This window comes from Armigeres subalbatus, chromosome 2 (assembly GCF_024139115.2).
Source record: "Armigeres subalbatus isolate Guangzhou_Male chromosome 2, GZ_Asu_2, whole genome shotgun sequence".
NCBI classification, from domain to species: domain Eukaryota; kingdom Metazoa; phylum Arthropoda; class Insecta; order Diptera; family Culicidae; genus Armigeres; species Armigeres subalbatus.
Genome location: NC_085140.1, coordinates 416,165,268 through 416,187,847, shown reverse-complemented (window position 1 = coordinate 416,187,847; position 22,580 = coordinate 416,165,268). Strand labels below are relative to the sequence as shown.

Here is a 22,580-nt window from a genome sequence, read left to right as displayed (position 1 = left end):
TGTGTCAGATGGAAGTGAACTTCCCCATGGGGTCTCCCCACCCAGCTTGATATGTTAGGAATCAGCCGGTGAGTCCACCTACCTTTCGAGGAGTTATCCCACTCGCGCTGCCATCTGGCAACCGAAGTCACCCTGGTACACTCGCGAGCTCCTCTGGTGCCACGTAGCTCAAAACACTCCTCGTCTTCCCGGATGACCAGCCTTACTGGCATCATGCTCGCTATCTCGCAGGATGCGTCGTGCGATACCGTGCGGTAGGCAGATATCACTTTTAGACACATCAAGCGGTAGGTGCTCTCCAGTTTCTGCAGGTAACTGGTTACTCCCAGTGCTTTCGCCCAGGACGGGCCGCCGTACCTAAGGATAGATGTGACAATGCCTGCCAGTAGCCTACTCCTACTGGCGCACACCTTGGGGCTGCTGGACATCATCCTCGATAATGCCGACTGCTGTCGAAGCCCTATTGCACGCATAGTCGACATGGCTACCGAAGGTAAGCTTGTCGTCTATGATGACCCCAAGAATCTTCAGACTCCGCTTTGAAGTGATCGTGACGTCTCCCACGTGAACAACTGCATGTTGTGCCGACTTACGGTTACTGACGATAACCACCTCCGTCTTATGTTGAGCGAGCTCAAGGCCTCTCGTACTCATCCAGTCCGCCACAGTGCTGATCGCGTGTTCTGCGGTTAGTTCTACTTCGAGGATTGACTCCCCGTTGACCTGTAGGGTTACATCGTCAGCAAAGCCGACGATCTTCACACCAGGAGGGAACTTTAGCCTCAGAACCCCGTCATACATCAGGTTCCATAGTACCGGGCCCAGGATTGACCCTTGCGGGACTCTTTGGAACACAGGAACACTTTGCTGACCGGCATCGGTCTCGTATAGCAGCACTGGAAGTAGCTTTCCAAGATCCGGTACAGTCCCACCGGCAGGCTAAGCCGGTGTAACCAGAGCGCGATGGCATCCCAGCTTGTGCTATTGAATGCGTTCTTCACGTCCAGTGTCACCAACGCACAGTGTAGAATTCCCCGCCATTTCCGTTGGATCGATACCTCTGCAGTCTTTAGCACTGAGTTGATAGCGTCCACCGTGGACTTACCCTTCCGAAAACCAAACTGGTTACTCGACAGGTCATCCGTACCTTCGTACCTTACGGGGTGAGCATTTTGAGGATGATCCTCTCGAGAAGTTTACCCGTCGTGTCGATCAGGCAAATTGGTCTGTACGCCGATGGGTCGCCCGGAGGCTTCCCGGCCTTCGGCAGCAGTACCAACTTCTGCCTTTTCCATCTCTCAGGGAAAAGACACTCATCCAGGCATCTCTGCATAGCTAGCCTGAACATGTTCGGGTTCGCTATGATCGCTGCCTTGAGTGCACTGTTTGGAACTCTGGCCCTGGAGCTTTGCTCATCGCAAGGGTATTAGCCACTGCGAGTAACTCTTCGTTCGTCACCGGAGCCACCATTTCGGCCACACTCCCAGCGCCTTGCAGCGCAGGAGGAGGCCAGGGACTTGTGACTCGGGACGGGAAGAGTACTTCGATAATCCTCGCCAACCGGTCCGGTGACCGTTCGGGGGGTGAAGAGCTCCCTTTGGTCTTGGCCATAACGATCCTGTAGGCGTCACCCCACGGATTCGCGTTGGCACCCTCGCACAGGTTGTCGAAGCACGCTCTCTTGCTGCTCTTAATTGCCTTGTTAAGGGCCAGTCTCGCAGCTCTAAATACTTCACGGCGGACCGCTCTTTCCTCCTCGGTACGTATGCCGAGCGTCTGCCATTTCTTGGCAGGGCTTTTCTCGGCATAGTAGCGTCGCACGCGCGTGATAGGACAGCTACCAGCGCATCCCCGCTTAGACTGTCGGTGTTAGCCTCCAGTCCCAGGGCCGCGGTGAAGACTTCGCTGGCGAAGTAAATAATAAATAATAAATTTGTTTTGTATGCCATCAATCAATTGTAGACCAATTCGCATTATCTAGTCATGGTGTAGTCCAGCCAGTCTAGTCTAGTGTAGTGGAGTAGTCTGACAGTCTAGAGAAGAACACTTTGTTTCGCAATGCGCATTATAACATGACCAGAGTAATAGTGATTAATCATTGATAATGATTGATGAATAATGGTTATTTATTCATTATTTATTAATCATATTCATGCAAAAAATATGATTCATTCATTAATCACTAATCGGTAATCATAGAATTATACATTTAATCATTTTTCACTAATCATATTCATAATTGTCATCAATCTTAATCATTGCATATATCGCTATTATTCATTAATCTTTGATCATATTCAAATAACTTTTATACATTTTGATAACCCCATTTGGTAGCCTTAGAGAAAGATTATTTGATTATTGATCACTAAGCAAATCGTTCAATTCGATTATTCATAATCATTAATCTCTAATCATATCGATCGTTAATCATTAATCATACACAAATTGTGTCAATATTTAATCACGATCGATAATTATTAATCATAATCCAAACGATTTATTCATTAATCATAATTCGGGACTGATCCGCGATTTGGGCGTAATTTATTTTGTAAATAAACATTTGAAATGATGACATGGAAATGCTAATATCATCTTCCAAACTTAGACGTGCATGTTCATGATAGAATTAGAGGCAAAAGTATAGATTTGATAGTTCCGTTAGGATACGGTAGGCATAAAGAATGTTTTATGGAAGTCGATTTGAAAGCGAGCGGAGGGCAATATTTGTGATGGTATAAATCGCACGACCTTTCTTCTGCCATATATTCATCTCATTGCAAAACAAAGAAATACAGTACCAATCTCGTCGCTTCTTTTTGCTGACACGCGTGCTCACTGGTGAAAAAAAATCACCGAAACATGAAACAAACCCCATTCCTTTCCATTGCTTTGTTTTGGTGGAATGGAAAAAGGAGCTATGGGATGAAGTGCTGAACAGTTCCCCTACCTCCAACATTTGAAGGCAAATTCCTGCTAAAGAAAGCATTTCCTGAGAAAACCACGGTGTGTATCCGACAGAATAAACTTGTCTCTATCAGAAAGGAAAATTAAGAAAAACGTTTGCATTCTACTAAATTGATAAAACAATGTTTGTTAAAAAATATTCCGAATTGTTAACCATTGCTAAAAATTAATTTAATCAATAATCGTAATAATTATTCATTGCCAAAATTAATTTTCTATCTATATATCTATATATCTATATATATATCTATCTATATATCTATCTATATATATACATATATATATATATTAGACCTCTTCATGTTTTCAAAAAGTATCAAACATTTAACCGGTCAGCACAGAATCACAATTCTTATGCTAAAATAAGCCTGGGGACAAATATTCAGCTAATTCGGGTAAAATTTCGAGGTGGCTTTAGTGTTTTAGGCTATTTTTAGTTTTGAAAAAAATCTAACAAGAGATATAAACGCCAAAAATATCGCAACAACCTCTATACGGAAGCCTTTGGTGTGCTCTACAAGTCTTGTGAACATTGCGATTCGTTCCGTTCACGTTTTGACCATGTTAAAGTGATTTTCGGGCTTTTGAGTGCATAAAAACACTGTATCCCCTAAAAGTCGTTGTTCTACAAAATTCTTCGATTTATGACAAAACATTGCTTATTTATTATATTAATATTCCTCTTTTTTTCTGGACATTTGAGTAATATAATTGCCGATGTGTGATTTACCGTTAAATTCTTAAAAATCAGAAGCTGGACATTTGTCATAAATTTGCACGCTAGAGTTTCTTCAAACAAGTTGTTCGAACAAAAAAGCTTCGATTTCACTTGTTACTACGATGTACTCGATGGTAAAAGCATACAGACATATGGTGCAATGAACCAAATTTGGAAATCGTTTGTTTTAAGCATGAAATATCATCAAAAACTAATGCTTCTTTGTTCGAATAATTTGTTTATAGAAATCCTAACGTGTAAATTTATGACAAATGTTCAGCTTCTGATTTTTAAGAATTTAACGGTAAATCACACATCGGCAATTATATTACTCAAATATCCAGAGAAAAAAGGGGAAGAATTTTATAATAAATAAGCAATGATTTGTCATAAATTCAAGAATTTTGTAGAACAACGACTTTTAGGGGAAACAGTGTTTTTATGCACTGAAAAGCCCGAAAATTACTTTAACATGGTCGAAACGTGAACGGAACGAATCGCAATGTTAACAAGACTTGTAGAGAATATCAGAAGCTTCCATATAGAGGTTGTTGCGATAGTTTTCGGCGTTTATATCTCTTGCTAGTTTTTTTTCCCAAAATTGAAAATAGCCCAAAAACACTAAATCGACTTTAGCCACCTCGACATTTTACCCGAATTAGCTGAAAATTTGACAGGAGGCTTATTTTAGCATAAGAATTGTGATTTTTGGCTGGCCGGTTGAATTTTTGATACTTTTTGAAAACATGAAGAGGTCTAATATATATATATCTTCTATATAATAAAAATGAAATGGTCTGTGTTCGTATCCGCATAACGTGAAAACGGCTGGATGGATTTTCTTCATTCCTTCTGCAGATATGTTCGTTATAGTTTCCGACGGGTTTATATGATATTTCCTCATTCGGAAATCATTAGTAAAGTTGATTAAATCGTGAAAAGCTAAAATGAAGATTTGTATGGGAATTTCGCATGGGAAGTTCACAACGCGCATTTTCGCCTACTATGCAGGACAACGTCTGCCGGGTCGACTAGTTAATCAATAATCATAGAATTGCTAGATTTAATCATATCGTCGTCGGGGTGACAATGGGTCAAATGGGGGTGAGAATGGGTAACTGTTTCAACTGCTTAGAATGCTTGTGGAATGAATTGAATGTATCTGAAGGCAAGAAGACTAAAATATAAGAGACCTTTTTGAACAATTTTGCTCTACGACCTACAGGATGCCGGTGAGAGCGATGACCCATTCGCACCCCCAGACCCATAGTCACTCCGATGACGGTAACAGATTTAATCACTCATTAGAAGCTTTATGCATTAACGCTCTGAACATGACATTTATTGGGTTGATCGTTTATTTCAAAGCAGCTCGGAAGCCTCCTTTTAAGAGGCATGAAAGCCTCCTTTCGAGAGGTTCAGAAGCCACCTGACAAGAGGCTCGGAAGCCTCTTTCAAGGGGCGCGAAAGCTTCCATACAAGAGGCTCGGAACCCTTCAATAGTCATAAAAGTCCTGTGGGAAGTTTGATGTATAAACTAAATTTGAACAGGAAAGTTTCACGGAATAATGAAAATTTTATAGAAAGACATTTATTTATGTATTTATTTAGTTTCATCAACAGGCTATTTCAAGACCCTATGATGGAGAAGAAATGGTCGAATAGACGGAGATTGGAGATTTCATTCTATACATCATTTACTGTTCTTAGGGGGGCTGGGGGTAATATGGACACTAAGAGGTGGCTCAAAAAATACTTTTTCAAATTTTGTGATGGGCCGCCCTCTTATTCGATTCTATTTGATGCTCTGATGCTCTGGACAAAATTTCAGCCAAATGGGTCAACGGCGGGCGGTGCTAAACTCGTTGGAGGTTTATATGGGAAAATGTATGCAGAAACATCCAAAAGCAGTGATTTGCAGTTGGACGGCACAATTAATTGTAATTGCGTGAATGTACGGAAAAGATATCGGCCCATAAAAAACATGAAAAAAGTTTTTTTCATACTAATTTGAACCACCCTATTGGACACCCTAAGGAATCGCGTCATTTTCACAAGGAAAACGTCGTAATATTGGGGACCTAAACCACTTACGTGAATCTTAAATACAAGCTACGATGGCTTGAAGTCAATCTAGTGAAAAACAATCCGATTTTGTGATTTTTTGACAATATCAATCAGGATGAAAAATCTCGGTTTAAAAGTATGCGGGTGAAATGGACATAGTGTGTGGGTAACACGGACATGTTAGGAAATAAAGCTTAAACAATTTAATTTAGTTGATGAATTGTATGCATATGCCAAGCATCTATAAAACGTATCTCTTGAAATAAAAATCTATCTATATAAATAAAAATTAGTACCGGTTTCCTTCCTGACGATTTAACTCAATTGCAAGATTTGTTCCCTAATCGATTCGTTTTGGTAACCACAAGGTTTGTATATACAAAAAGTTGGTGAATATAAGGGGGAAATGTAAAAAAATCTTTAGAATACTATTTTGGGTCAGCTGTTGAAGAAAACAAAACAAACGCACGGAAGTTGATCTAGAGTGCGGTGCTGCAAATAGTACATTGTGACATTTGCGACACCCGGGAAAAGCTGGGTTTCTTTCGCTAGTAATGAATAATGATTGGTATATTGGTAACTTTCAATGATTTTACTAAAAAAGCATGCTACATCAATAAAAATCACTTAAAAATGTCATTGGTCTGAACAAAACACGGAAATTCGAATTTCCTAATGAATGCTTGATGTTTTCGGAGGAAAACAATACAAACTTTTCAAAATAAAATTTCGGAGAAAAAAATGTATGTACTTCATATGGTCCATATTACCACTCCAGAACGTGTTCGTTCTACCACATCATGATCCAATTTCATAAAAAAATCTCAAAAAATCTAATTTTTAGATAAATCATCATTTCAACCCGTACACAATCTTTGAATAGATTAAACACATAAAAAATTACATCACAATGGCATTTCAGCCATAGTTTACATTAAATATTTTATAAACAGAATAGTTTTCATTATTTGAATGTAGTAAAATATGTTGAAGTCATAATTTGAAACAAGCAATGATATCCACTTGATAGATTGCCAAATTTTTAACGATTTAGCTCAAACAGTACCCTTGTCCGTTCTACCCACCCTGTCCGTTTTACTCTCACTACTGTCCAAGTCATGTGGTTTTATGCCCGAAACATCGGCAATTAACTTTGATTGAACTGTTTGATATTTTTCGGTAAAACCAGTTTTCACCGAAAAATATCAATAAACTGAAGATATAATTGTTCACGGTGACCCAAACCCTACCCTAAGTTTTTAGAATTTTGTTTTCTAGTTTAGAATCAATTTTTGACCATATTTGAACAATTTATTGATCGACATCAAAAACTTTTTTAAATCCAAACAATAAAAAATTACAAAAAAATATCAAAGTACCCCGTCTAAAGGCAGTCTTGGGCGTTAGGGGGTTACTCGCTGACTTCATTAAATGGAACAATGATAAGGGTTCGTTCACAAATTACGTAACGCAAATTCATAATCCCTAGTTCACAGCGTAAAGTAAGGTTTTCTAATAATAATAAAAAAATATATTCGTTTATGTTTACACCTCAAAACAAATTTTACAAGATGGTATGTTAAGCTAAAAATTGTATATTTCGAATGATTATTTTAATGATTTAATTAATTAGTAAAATTTAAGTAAATAAGCCTACCAACACTTTGATGAAAATGTTAATTTGACAATTTACCTGTGAAGAATATCCTATGTTTGAACAAAGTAAAAATTCTAGAATTAAATGAATCATTTGTTTGAGAAACTGCATAAGTCCATTTTACACTATTTCTAGAAAACAACAAAAAACTGTTTTTAACCAATTTTCACCGAATTATTCGATTTCTTCGATACAGATCAATAGTTTTGGCAAAACTCAACTCCCTGGGGCACTTTCAGTGCAAAAAATGTGAGCAGTATTCCACAATGGATCTTCAAAGTACGTGGACATATGTAGTTTCTCAAACAAACGAAATTTTTTTCATACATTCCTGAACAAAATTTTTTTTTTCATATTTTTTGCCAGAATATGTATTTTTGGACGAGGAATCGGAATATATAAAAAACTCATTTTGGCCAAAAATGTTACATATGCAGTTTCTCGAACAAACGGTTCAAATCTTATCAAGTGAAACACAAATAAACATAAATGTGCAAAATAATGCTTGATTAATATTCGACATCCCGCCTCATTGTTTATAATTTCGGCCTCATATCCCATCTCACCTTTCAACCCTTCGATCTTTTGTCCTAGAAACGTAAGTTCTATCTTTTGTTCTTTCGACGTTTCATTCTTTCGAATTTTTGTCTTTTCGATTTTTTGTTTCGACCTTTCGAACCTTTGACCTTTTATCCTGTCAACCTTTTGACCTTCGACCCTTTGAAGCAAAATTTTTTCACGACATTTTGTCCCTTCGATCTTTTGTCCTTCAAGACAATGTCATGACAAACCGAGACATGACAATGAGAACATTGAAATAATAATAATTTGATAAGAAAATTATTTTGAGCTTTCAGTGGAATGTCTTTACTTGTCATAAGACGAGTTCGTACAATTCCATTTAATTACACCACTTGATTGTACCTTGACAGATAAGTATTTCGACCTCAACAGTATGGCCGTCTTCAGTGTCTCGTGCTTCACTCAACTTAATTAATAATTAGAGTTTCGAAATACAACGCGAAAATTGACTGCCTGAGACAACGGACATGACACATAACACCCAGTGGACCAGTGGAGAATTTTTCGATCATGAAAAGTTTCCTCCTTACCGGGGCGGGAATCGAACCCATAACACATGCATCTAGACGATTGACGTCGCTATCCGCACGGCCACGAAGCCCACATTTTTCAACCATAATTATTTTCTTTATATGTTGTAGCGGATAAATGTAACAAAACGTTTACCGACGTTTACATTAACGATGTATAAACAATTATTTACTTTATTTATTTTTCTCTCTATTTACAGGTGAGCATCATTATCTCAATATAGGATTGAAGTATTTTAGTATTTGCGTAAGTAATATTTTTCAAGAATTCTGGGAATTATTAATCCTTCCCCTCGGATATGTTACCTTGCCGCGGTGGGTCGGCTTACGCCATTAGCACTGATATGGCAACCAAAGACATATCCTGTCGTGGTGGTATCACATGTTGACTATTTTTGTTTGGTGCCGCGTTACATATCTGGCATTGACGCATCAATTTACGGCATATGCATGTAATCCAACGGACATCGTGTCTTGGAGCCTTGAATGGTAGTGCAGTCAGGCAGAGGCCTTTTTCATCAGTGATAATGATGTGAGTTCTCTTCTTTTCGGCAATACTTCTCTGATGCGTTCCCTGTGACGATGAGTCGTAGCCACGCTTACACTTAGCTAGCTAGGCATTTATTGATACACAATGTATTCAAGACATTCGTAGGGAAATGACTACTGGATTCACTGAGTAGAAGTTTTTTTGAAACTAGGAACGTGATGCCAGTCTTATTTTGTTAAGTCTCACTTCGAAGAACCATAATAAAAAATACCACACATTATAATGATGGTATATGAACAATCTTATGACGGCTTCATTCTCGATAATTTTTACTAATAGTAGGGAATAGGCGTGATGAAGCTTTACTTTGCCACCGAAAAGTGAATCCTATAGCTGACTCATAGCTGATCATTAGTACATTGAGATATTGACAGTTTAAAAACGATTAAGCTACTTCTTAGAACATAATAATAGTGTTAGACTACAATTAATTGCATATTATTCGGCAACTCGGCCGTACGAAAACCATTTTTTTGTTAAATATCTTGGCTGTGCATATGCACAGCATATGTTTCGAAATGGACAAATTGATATGAAATTTGCGAAAAAGAATCCACTTGTCTTGGAGGGACTCGAACCCTCAACCTCCTACTCTCTAGATAGGCGTGATAACCCCTACACAACAAGACCACTTAAAGGTCACGTTTGCGGAAAAGCCATCAGAATCCGAGTACCAACCTCCACCGCGGTTAGCTCTCTTTTTTGCAAATTGAATATCTTTCGGATGCTTGATTTGCCCAATCTCCACATGTGCTTTACTATTGTATATCCACAGCCAAGCGAGTGCACATTATTTATTAAACGAGAGGATCGCACTCCATGCCCACCAGTAACTGTCTGGGCGGGACGGTATAGAATGCGAATTCAATCGCACTCTGCTGTGCCAAAGGCTTACTTGGCTAGTGTTAGACTACTTGACAATGGAATAACAATAAAATAGACTAAATGCACGAACAGTTACCACTTTTTACAAGACATAACTTGTGTTTGATAGGATTGACACAGAACAAAAACCACGAAGAATCAATAACTTAAGCAAACAAAGTAATTCGAGGGTCGCATACTTCATACCTTCTGACCATAAAGACAAAAATGACATAGTACACATTAATCTATATAGTTAAGAATGAGATAATACGAAAGAATATCTATTAAAGTTGTACATATAATGTCTTTTGAGCCAGTTCAACAGTGTCTTAATGGACGACATGATCCTTGTACGGCTGGAAAACTGCTTCAAAAGTTATTAGCTTGACATTTTTATAAATCGGGGATTGAACACTTCCTTATATTTGATAAAAAAAACTTCCGGCTCAGTTTCTACGATGAAGCATTGGGCAACATGTTCCATGTGAGTCGGATAAACTGCTTCGGTCGATTTTGAGCGCGGACAATGACAATAGACGTCTAAATAGCATAAAAACTGGCTAAATAATTTGACTGACAAGAAAATGACAAAAATTACTTTATACTATTACGATGTTTTGAGACGTTTCTGACTATTTATGAACGTAATTCCCTCTGATTCAGTTGCAACAGCGTCTTCTTGGACGACATGTTCCGTGTACGGCTGGCAAACTGCTTCGAAAGGAATTATCCTACGGTATCATCAAAGGCCTGGTGCAGAGGTTTCTACTCTATTCAGAGTCCCGCCAGTAAACCTTAAAAAAAAAAATTCTGGGAATTATTAATATCATTGCTAATCTCATGCCTAATTTACAGGGGTTAGACAAAAAGGTTGAGATAGGTAAAATTATGTCGAAATTCAAATCATCTTAACTTTGCGTAGAATGTTCCGATTTTGATAAAATCAGGACATTCAGAACCGGACGCTTTTCTAGTATACTGCCCCCTGCAAAACCTAGGACCCAGCCACCGTAGATGTTCCGGGTTTTCCGAAGCTATGTTCCAGATGTATTTTTTCCCCTGCTTGTCATTTTATGAGGCGTTTACTTCAATCATGTTTTATGCCTTTTCCAAAAACTAGAACTAATATGCCGGCCAATGGTGGCTGTAGATCGATAATCCATCAAAACTACGCAGAGATATGGCCATTCCCGTAAAAACGGTTCCGGGAACACAATGAAATGATAACAGATCGGAATAATGCAAATATGGGTATCTATCTTCATGGCTTTGTGAGACGATGGTTACTGAAACATTTCCAGAATGATAGTGTCCACTGCCACCCTTATAGCAGGTTTCAAGGGCCTTCCAGGAGGCGCCGGTTTTGGCACCGTCTTGAACTATGCGTATATGGGTGTCAAAATTCATATTTTTCCAAGCCGATGAATATAGGATCTTTATTGATACATTATGGTGACTGTAAGACTCTCTGGCCAATTTGTAACAGGTTCTGGGTGTTGTGCGAAAGTGACATTTGTTCAGGGTGTATGGCCAATCACGTACCGATTTTACGAAAATAATCATATCTTTGCGTATACCAAACGAATTTTCGATCTGCAGCCAGCATTGGTCAACATATTAGTTCTAGTTTCCAGAAAGAGTGTAAAACATGATGGCAGTAAACGTCATATGAAACGACAAGCAGAAGAAAAAATGCATTTTAACATACCCACGGAAAACGCGGAACATCTCCGGTGGCCAAGGACCAATCTGAGGTTTTACTAGAAGAGTTTCCCCGTCCAATGGTCCCGATTTCATCAAAATCGGATTATTTTACGCAAAGTTATGTTGATTTGAACATCGACAACATTTTGCCTATCTCAACCTTTTTGTTTCACCCCTGTACTTCCTAATTTTTCATTGACTCATAACGCTTGAGGAGTCCCATATTTTTATTCGGAAATACATTGCTCAAAAATTTCTGAAATTTCTCGTGTCATCTGACATATTGTCATTTGAATGACATTTTCGGCTGAATTATTAGGAGCTGATTTGTGTATTTTTGGGTTTTTTGATCGAATCGCATCATGGTGACCGAAACCCATATAAAAGTTTATTTAATCATCATACAATGTTCTGTGAAATTGTTCTGTAGCATACCAACTGCCGTTTTTGCAATTCTGAGGCCAATCGAGCAATCAGAACCAATTTCCAGATCGAATGAGTGACGGAGGTGTATTTTCCTATACATTTTGGCTGAAATCCCCATACAAACTTCAAATCAAATGCGCCAGCTTATGCAACAAGCGATTGAGCTGAAATTTTCAGAGATTGATTTTCTCACCCAAAGACACAATCCTGGGGGGTGCCCCGTGCAATTAGACAACTTTTTGTTTCCTGGGCCAGTCTAATGGGCATCCTCATTTTGTTGATAAATCATTCAATATCGTTTTACTTGTCCCTTAACTTATTTTTAATAACGTTTTAAGGCAGTTTTTATAATTAGTTTGACATAATTGTTCGAAATAATGAGTTTATTTAAATTTTTTGTTCTTTTGGCATGTCTAGTCATTATACACAACTTTTTGGAACAAAGCGTTGACCGATTTGCTTGCAACACGTTGCATTCGGCGGGGAATGCTTTCCCATTGTTTCCTATTGAAAATTGGTCAGATCGGACTATGGGATCAAAATTTATGGCCAAAATATTATTTTTTGACAGAGGCGACTCGTCCATACGTTCTACCTGTTCATGGAACAGGTAACCCTTTTTAGGTCACAAGTAGGAAATTAATGTCTTGGCAATTAATTATTAGGGCAAATAATTTACTCAGTAAATTTTTAAACAAAGTTTCGCGTAGTATTTCCAATGATTTTAACATCTAAACATCTAAAGAAACAAAATATTTCGTAAGCAGATCAAGTTAACGCCACATGCTTGGCGTACAGTCAAATTGCAGCTAAATGTGTGTTTCCCTGAAAACCCACACCCCATCACATAGAAAGCTTTTGCCAGTCGTACGATCCATAATGAAGAACCAACAGCAGCGCTGTCAGAAGTCAAATTTAAAGTTTTGCGCCATGACAAATGATTTGAAATAATTTCCTTCTTGGTATGCTCACTCGTTCTCCGCGCGCAGAGAACCAGCGTGAGCGTTGCCAGCTTTCTCCGTTTCTTCATATCATCCTCTTTCGCATGCGAAGCAAGCACGTTTAGATGCAAGTTCTGCTATGCGCGCAGCAGGAGTCAAACCCGTTCGACGCGCTGCGAGAACAATCAACGACGCGATGCACCTTCGGTTAGACTCGATCGTAGTGTCGGGCTGTGCTTTGCCGAAAGGCGCACCGCGCACGCTTTCGTTCATACTTCGATGATTGGAAACAGTTTGTTTTCCTTTTTTCTTCTGATGAATATGCAATGCATCAAGAACAATATTAAACTAATGTTTGCGTTTTCAAAAGAGTCATTAAATAATGCTTTTTTACGAATACTCAAAATCAATCAACATGTATGTATGTGTATGTGTATGTATGTGTGTGGGTGTGTGTGTGTATGTGTGTATGTGTACAAATTTTGTAGACACACTTTTTGGAACTTAGCATTACCCGATTTACTCGCAACAAGTTGCATTTGACGGGAAATGCGGTCCCATTGTTTGCTATTGAAAATTGGCCCGATCGAACATTGCATTTCGGAATTATTGAAAAATAATTGTTTTTTCCCAAGGGAAATTTTTTTCCAAAATCGAAAAAAACATTTCTTTTAAGAATGGTGGGAATGCATAGTAATTAATGCAAAAACATGCAAAATGATAGCAAATGTGCGATCTATCCCGCTAAAGTGCTTTTTTGACCTTTCCTATGTGATTTTTCAGTACATTTTACGATGCACGAGAAAGGCATCATCGCCGCTAGGTGGATTAATCTGGGTTTTTTTTCTAATATTGTACATATAGTTATTTAAGAAAAGGTTGTAATATTAGATTAAATGCACAACTTTCATTCGAAACCACTCAGCTTGATGAATATTTTTTATCAGCATGGTAGAACAGGTGTAGCAAAAAGTCCACGAGACGCCCTGTTTTTTGAAATGAACGAGAAAGGCACTGTTGCCACTAGGGTGATTTTTCAGGATTTTTTGACTGTGATGCATACCAATAAAACGTAAATCAATGAAAAATTGAAACCCATTTACCTAAAGTGCTATTTTAGACCCTTCTTATGTTATTTTTTTCAACATCCTTAATGCACCGAGGAAGGCATCATCCCTGCTAGGTGAATTGTCTCCTAGGTGAAGAGTCTCCTGGATTTTATAATGAATAAACTATTTATTCCTTGTATTTAAATCTGGATGGTTTTTATTCATGCTTCTTTATTTTTAGCTAAGTTTTCAAGGGTGCCCACAACCGAACCACGAAATGAAAATGTCCAAAAATGTCAAATTTTCTAAATTGTCAATATTTTTTTTCTAAATCGATGAAATTATATTAATTTCTTTGCTAGTAGTAAGGTTATAAGTTTAGCTTTCGATTGCTATGCAAATGTCGACATAAGATCAACCAGGGCCAAAGTTATGGACCAAACACAAAAGGGTGCCCACAACCGAACCTCCTCCCCTAACCGATTTTCTCGCAACAAGTTGCATTCGACGGGGGACAAACCCTAGTTGATCACTATTGAATTTGATAACGATCGACCATTGCGTTTAAAAGTTATTAAGAAAATGGAATCGAACTATGTAAGCGCCATATAAGGTTAGTGTCTTGGCTAAATGCGAGAAAGGCAGTGTCACCCCGCGGTGAAATAAGTTGTTTTTTTAGATTTCAAGTTTTTATCACGGAGCTGTCTACTCTTATGCATATTTTTCGAAAACATAAAAAATAACGAACTTTGTTCGAAAAAATTAGTGAAAACAACATCAAGTCTGTTGTCCCATTGTTGAATTTCTACGCATATCTGTCTCGCAGGGAATAAATTCATCATTATGGAAGAATCTGTTATAAAAACGAGCGATGCTCATAGGGATGGTATTCACTGATCATTTCTTTCAAGCTTGGCCACTTTCAGTGGTAAAAATGACCAGTTGATCTTCATCCTAAGTGATAGAACTGTAATCTAACACATTCAACCACGTGGAAAGTAGAATTTTAGAAATAAAATATGAGGCAAGATATTTCGATCATAGTAGTCATTAAGGAAATCGACCACTCAACGAGGCTAATATGCGATCCTAGAAGTTTTATTCTACATGCGATTTTCTCAGTCGCATTTTTTCAAATTTGGTACAAGTATGCGTATAACGACAGTACTAATTCATGGATTAATATCTAGCTTCTAAAAATAGTCTTGGAAAATTATACAAATGAATGCCAACGACATTTTGCAATACTGTTGGCAATGCCGTTGGTGACTGACAAAACGGGGTTTGGCCGACAATTTGTGAGAGCCCTAAATGTACCCAAATATGTATGCGATATGTAAACAGGTTGGTTTTGGTACACAAGACTTTGTGGGGGCTATGCCCTCTCCTCCTTAATCCGGCCATGCTTACAAATGCAAAAGCTACACATTTTTGAGATTTATTTTCTTGTTTGCTGTTGATAAACCATCATCCATATTTGCGATTAACGTCCATCACAAAAGGATAGTGTTTAACGCATCGATTACATTTTCAGTCACTTGGTGCTTGTTGATCTTGTATATTGTCTTGTAGTGTCGTCCCATACTAGTAAGGTAAGAGGAAACTAGGTAAATGATATTCACATGTACTTTAAAAAACGAACGCTACGCAGGCAATTCTACAATTTTGCTGCCATAAGACGAGTTTAGTACTACTACATTAAATTCCACAACGTTGTAATCTTTACAGATGCGTATTTCGACCGTGTGTCGAGATAAGTCGGGTCAAATCAAGTATGAGAAACTGGAGACAGCCTTTCAGTTGAGGTCGAAATTCGTGTCTGTAAAGATTACAACGTTGTGGAATTAAATGGAGTAGTACTAAGCTTTTCTTATGGCAGGCAAATTGTAGAATTTTCTGCGTAGCGTTCGTTTCTTAAAGTAGATGTCCATCTTATTTACGTACCTTCCTCCTTCTAGGCATCCTCAAGGACTAATGAGCAATAAACGGCTTTTGTCCTGCAATTTTAGTACATATTTACATTTGTGCATTTTCATGGCACTGCAAAACTCACACAAACCCTTCACTTTATAAATAAAAAAAATAATGACAGAAATCATACAGTCTCAGCTCTTCTGCTAAATAGAATGATAATTACTATGATCAATCCAGTCTACGATCTTGAAGAAAACAACCTTCAAATGTTTTCGAAAGTTCATACCAAACCACAAAAATGAAGCCCGTACCCACTAATTAACATCGTAGCACTACGACTGCTAATGACTTACAATCGGTGCTGCTCTTGCGCACAAATCTAGAGCTTCGATTTCATATTTGAGTTCTCCTTCTCCTTCCAAATTTTAGAAGAGGCTGTGTGACAGGCAGTTTTCTCGCTTGGAGACTCATTCAAGTCATACGTTTGAATGAATACCTCTTTCTTCAATTTACTATTTATGCGGTGGCTACTGGTGCATGGCGTAGAGCTCTGCCAAAAACCAGACACCATGAAAATACACTCCGTGTTCAAGTCACGTGCAATTTATGAAGTGTGGATAGGGCGGACTGATTGCTCGGTTCGATACCAATCGTTTGCTTTGCCTTGACCTACCTATAACGTAGGAGAAATTTGAGTTATTACTACATTGAATTTCATTACAACGAAAAATTGAAATCCCTTATGTCTATTCTCTAGAGCGAATCCAGCAATGCGAATTAATTTACGAGATAACATCGCGAATTGAATTCAGCTCTTGAGATGTTGCAGCTTCTACAACATGTTTTAACCAGTTCATGAGTCTTCGAGCTTTAATTTATACGTATTTAACTCAAAAAAATAATTTCTGTGATTTACAGAAACGTTTTTAAAACTGCTAAAATTTAATTTTCAGTCTTTCAAAGGCCACTGCTGACTCAAATAATAAGTGTATTGAATCATTTGTCTAGGTGAAAGCTCGGCGTGAATTTCTAAAGTATAGAATTATTACAAACTCAATTATGTCGCTGAGACTGAAAACCATCAGCCTTTTAATTTTACACGTTTATAAATTTGGTTGATAAACATTAACAATTTTGTACACCCTTCATTCAGCTTTTGTCACTCAACGTCGTTTATGGTACTGGTGGAATCCACTTCATCATCTAAATTTTCTATCTCTGCATTGAACAGTTTCTGTTGTCTTTCGGCCATCAAATTTTCTCGATCTTTGAGAATGTAATCACGAACGTTGGGCAAACCAGATATGATAACTGCTTTGAAAGCTGAGCGCATCTGGTTGAGATCCGAAGCCTCCAACCATTCGTTCGATTCGGTGACGTAGCACTCCGTGTGAGGTATCGCACTGACCTATAAAATAAATACATTACATCACATGTTTGCTGTTGTGAATCCAATCGAACGAACCCCATCGTATCCTCCGATGGCGAAAATCATATCGTCGATTACTTCTAGTCCGAAATTGCTACGTTGGTAGTACATTTCTTTAAAATTTTGCCACCGCCTAGTAATCGGATCGAATCGCTCACAGCTATTCATTCGAATAAGGCCGTTGAAACCGCCAACCGCATGCACCACACCTCGATGAGAAATACAGGAAACCCCGGACCTTCTGTTTGTCATATTAGGCAGCACGGTCCATGTATTTTCTTTGGGGTCGTAAACTTCGGCCGAATTCATACATTCTTGACCATTGAATCCTCCGAGTATGTAGATCTTGTCGTCCAAAGTGCATGCGTCTGCATCCGACCGTTGTTGATGCATCGGAGCTATCATGGACCACTGATTCGTTCGAGGATTGTAGCACTCGGCTGTATTCTGTCGGTTGTGACCATCGTAGCCTCCCATTGCATAAATTATTCCAGACAACTCCACCACACTGACATAACACCGTCGATGATGCATAGGGGCAATATCAGACCAAACTTTAGCAACCGCATCAAACTTCCGACAAGTGTTGAAGTGCTCCACTCCGTCGTATCCTCCGATGCAGTACACAGTGTTATTCACGACGGCAGCTCCATAGTATGCTCGAGCCTCTATTCGATTACCTGCATCTACCTTAAGCCATCGATCTGCTCGTGTGTCGTATGTTTCAATAGTCGATTGGGGAAGACCTTCGCTCCAACCGCCGAAAGTGAAAATGATGTCATAAGGAAGCCTCGGCATTGCCAGGGCAGGGGTTTTGATCTACTAAAATAAACCTGAATAATGTGTCTGGTTTAAAATTGAAGCACCTTACCTTAGTATGCTTGGAATTCACCATGTCCAGATCGTACAAAAATGTCAACGTGTCAATGATAATTGGTTTAGTTTCTTCGTTACCCAGCACAAACGGATGTTCCTTGACTTTCTCCAGGAAATACTGTGTCTTCAACAACCCCAAACGCACCGATTTCATCAACTTTGCTATGTGCTTGCTTCGGTTTACTGCATCAGCGTCTATCCATCGGACGCAGCATTCCCACACAGGTTCTTCATCTTTGACATTCAGGAGCTCATCGCTCAACAATTCGTAGATGTCGTCCAAGTTCACCTTCATAAGATCCGTACACATCCTAGCCACTTCGACGAAATTCTTGAGTACGTAATTACGCGAAAATTCATATAACGCAGTGCAGTGTCGCTGCCGTCCATACAGCATCACTTTTACGCAATTGTCCGTCCGCAGAACGCTTTTGATGTACTGGATACATCGGCCCTGCAAACTGGTCATCCCCAGGAAATCCGATGCCGCGTACATTTCGAACATGTCCTCCTCCGAAATTTCCAGCTTCCGCAGGTACGCGTACTTAATGATTCGCTCCATGATCAGCCCTCGGATTCCAACGATCGAAATTTGATCCTTTTCGCTGGGTAACGACGTTGTAAACAGCGTCCGGAAGTAGTCGCTGCAGGAACCAAGAATGGCACGGTGCACGGGAAAGGTGTAATCATCTTGGGTGATCGTGGCGTCACAAAGCGTATTGCTCAAGCGCATCTCATCCAGTGCCATCATCGCCACATAACTGATACACCGGCGAGGTAACGCCGCATTGGTTTCATCCTCTAGCTGACAGTTTGGCATTTCCGGGTGTTGGATTGAATGTATGAAATTTGATCGAAAATATAAATTACTGCAAATATTTTGAACGGGAGCTTGCGCGTTTGCCGGGTTAATCGTGGAAGACGTTCCAAAAAAAAAGTGAGCTACGAAATATATCCAACTCAATGTTTCTATGTACGAAGAAACAGTTTGTGTGCATAAAATATGACAAACCAGCACCAAAGCTGGCGGCACACTTTCATGGACTGCTAGAATTGTATTTTTCATTTTTGGTTAATTTGTCATCGAATGCCAAAGATTGAATTTTAGAAATTCTCGAACTCTTTTTTGAAACACTTTTATTTTGATATGGAAATGCTAATATCGTCTTCCAAACTTAAACGTACTTTTATTTTAATCTATTTCCGAATTATCCATTATAGAATTTCGAAGAATCTTTTTGGAATGAAATTATTTTTATTTCCTATGTAAAGCTCAGATACCTTTACTGATCTGTACGTTTGATCTACGTTTGATCTGTACGTTTGTTTTGAACCCAAACATTTTATTCAAGAATCATATTTCAAAAACCTAGTCCCTTTTCGGAATTGCTGATATCTAATAAGATAGTACATTCTTTTTAATTTCAAATCTTTACATAGATTGAGGATTTTCGTTACAATTATTAGTTTTCATTTATTCAATGTTCATGGTTTTCGTTAGCCGTGCGGTAGGATTCGCGGCTACAATGCTAGACCATGCTTGTTAGCTGGCACCGGGAATCGTTCAGTCTACAAAATTTTCGGGTTGGATATTTTCTCGATTCCCTGGACATAAATGTATCATCGTGTATAATAAAAATAATAAAAAGCCCACTCGCCGTTTTTCATACAAAATGTTCAACTTTGGAGATCTAGATCTCGATTGCGTTTGCACCAATTTTGCTGAAAATTCAGATATAACTTGAATTTTACCACACCTGAGTTTCGACCATATTGATTCATAGAGTAAAAAATTATTGCGGTAATACCAAAAGGAATTTTTTTGGCAAAACTTTATTTTTTAAATATCTTGAATTCAATACACACTTAAAATAAATCGCCGAATTCGGTAAAATTTTACCGAAATCTCAACAGCAGAACTGTTCGGTAAATAATTTTACTGATTTTCGGTGATTTTGACAGTTGAACAATGGGAAAAATTACAAAAAATCTGTAAAAATAATTACCGAACAGATCTGCTGTTGAGATTTCGGTAAAATTTACCGAATACTGTGAAATGAGTTAAGTGTGTAGGTTGTAAATTGATGACTTATTCAGCAAAAACGCGTATTTTGGCAATACAAAATAGTTTGCGGAATATACTTGTACACTAAGAGTTGTAGTTTTCAAGATGTTATAAAATCAATTTTTTACCAAAAAAATCGTTTTGGTATTACCGCGATATTTTTCACCCTATGAATCAATAATATGGCCGAAACTTTGGTGTGGTAAAATTCAAGTTATATCTGAGCACTGGTCAAATTTTCAGCAAAATTGGTTCACACGCAATCGAGATCTAGATCTCCAAAGTTGATCATTTTGTATGAAAAACGGCAAGTGGGCTTTTTATTATGCAGGTCACTGTACGAATGAAAAATGATAATTCGGCTTAGAAACCTCGCAGTTTGCAACTGTAGAAGTGCTTACTGAACACTGAACAGCTGCGAGGCGGCAATGTCCCAGTAGGGGATGCAATGCCAATGAGAAGAAGAAGATCCTTGGCTTTCATTCGTATTTGACCTATATTTACAAAGTGTTTTGTAAAGCTTCAAGAATTAGAATTTTAGGATCCTACTCGACTCGGTGTCATGAATTCCCCTTCTAATCCATCAAGATTTTTCACAAAAAAAAAACTGATGTTTTCTCCACAATCGTCATTTTTATCCCAGAGTTTGGAACCTTGAAATTCTACTCTGAATTACAAGATATTCTTCCGAATTACTTCCTACTTTAAAGTTTAGCATACTACTTAAATATTATTATCTAGTAACCCGCCAATTATTGCACATAGCACATTTTTCTTGAAAACTCAGAAAACTATGTATACTGCGCAGCGCTGCTTTTTCTTACGTCCACGTGTCATAAGTATAAACGGCCACTAGAAAACTTCATAAAGATAAAGAATTAATTTCGTTTATGTTTACAAGTTGCGCGAGATAAGCGTGGAGAAAGTAAAAATTTAAAAAGTTTTGTTTTGCTTTGTGCGGGTGAGTGAATTAATCAGGAAGTAAAAATTTGTACCAAGTCCGGTCGTGTTTTCTTCAGTAAGCAGAACGTTCGGTCGGTCATCAAAGTTTTGTTCTGCTTTGTGCAGGTGAGTCAAAGTCAATTAATCAGAAAGTAAAATTTTGTATCAACTCCGGTCGTGTTTTCTTCAGTAGAGTGCGTGTTTTAGTCGTCGGAAAAATAATAAAATATCTATTTCGTGTTCGGTGGCTCACTTTTCTCCGGTCGAAACAAGCGCGATCTTTAATAGTTTGCAGCAGCTATCGAGCAATTAGGTACAGAGCGGTGCGCGTCCGTTCGGTCGCCCAAAACGCGATTCTTCTCAGTTTTCATATGCCACCGGGCGTGCATGGTTTAACTTTTTTTCTCGTGGCAATTGCCATCCTATAGATTGCATCACTTATCGAAGTGAATCCAGATAAATTATTCTTTGTAGCTAAAACGATATTGTATCCCAAGACAATCGTGGAGATGCAGAGGTATACTCCCAGCAAACAAAAGATCGTATATCATAGCGAATAAGTGTTTAAAGTGGAGGCCATATAGTGCACTTTGCATGCAGTCAAATGGAAGAATGCGCCTATATCGCCTCCACCTTGTACACTTATTCGCTAGCATATGCGACTTGGTGTTGTCTGGGTCGGTCTCTAATAGCAGCGAGAGTCGGACTAACAATCCGTCCCTTCCTATATGACCGTAAGGACGTGGCCGGCGCCGTTATTGACTTTAGATATTTAAGCTCCCGAAACGTGTACATTGAGTTGTGTTCTCTGTACAATTTCGCAAGTTCTAGTCAATCACTGGGTAGCAACTACGAATTGTGCGGTCATAATGCTCATGCTCATGCTCACATGTTGCGCGATATAAGCGTGTTGCGTAGCCCGTAGAAAGTCTAATTCGAAGTAGCTATATGGTATCGGCAGGTATTTCCAACGGTTCCAACGTTTAAGGTGGAGTTTAGGCAAAATAATGTCGGGAATACATTCCGTATGTATTTTTACTCCACGTAAACACAAGCAGTTAAAGCTAAACATGTTCAACAACCTTCTAAAAGGAATGAGTTTTGATGTTGTGTCCAATCGTAGCGTGGATAATTTTGATTACTAGAAATACAGTGTTGACCCGATTTTGTCACTCCCCGATTTTGTCTACCCCCGATTTTATCACGTTTTCAACCCGATTTTATCACGTCCCGATTTTGTCACACCAAAAAATTTGGTCATTCTTTTTATTTTCGTAAATAATACAACAAACA

The 22,580-nt window shown here is 38.5% G+C and overlaps 2 protein-coding genes across 4 annotated transcripts in view; one reads left to right on the top strand and one right to left on the bottom strand.

Annotated features, from left to right (window-relative positions):
* LOC134213397 (AF4/FMR2 family member lilli-like) overlaps positions 1–22,580 on the top strand; it is a 227,331-nt gene that overhangs the window by 154,931 nt on the left and 49,820 nt on the right. The gene's annotated exons all lie outside the window — the stretch shown is intronic.
* Positions 17,034–19,314, bottom strand: LOC134217695 (kelch-like protein 10). The gene is made up of 3 exons (XM_062696505.1): positions 18,276–19,314; positions 17,441–18,223; positions 17,034–17,383 (listed from the first exon to the last, which is right to left on the bottom strand). Exons 1-3 carry the CDS (start codon positions 19,098–19,100, stop codon positions 17,135–17,137), a joined length of 1,857 nt encoding a protein of 618 aa, XP_062552489.1. The 5' UTR covers positions 19,101–19,314; the 3' UTR covers positions 17,034–17,134.

Coding starts and splice junctions, on each gene's coding strand:
- LOC134217695 (XM_062696505.1), bottom strand. CDS start 19,100: ATGCCAAACTGTCAGCTAGAGGATGAAACCAATGCGGCGTTACCTCGC. Junction 18,224..18,275: donor TGAATTCCAAGCATACTAAG/GTAAGGTGCTTC, acceptor TTATTTTAGTAG/ATCAAAACCCCTGCCCTGGC. Junction 17,384..17,440: donor CCATCGGAGGATACGATGGG/GTTCGTTCGATT, acceptor TTTATTTTATAG/GTCAGTGCGATACCTCACAC.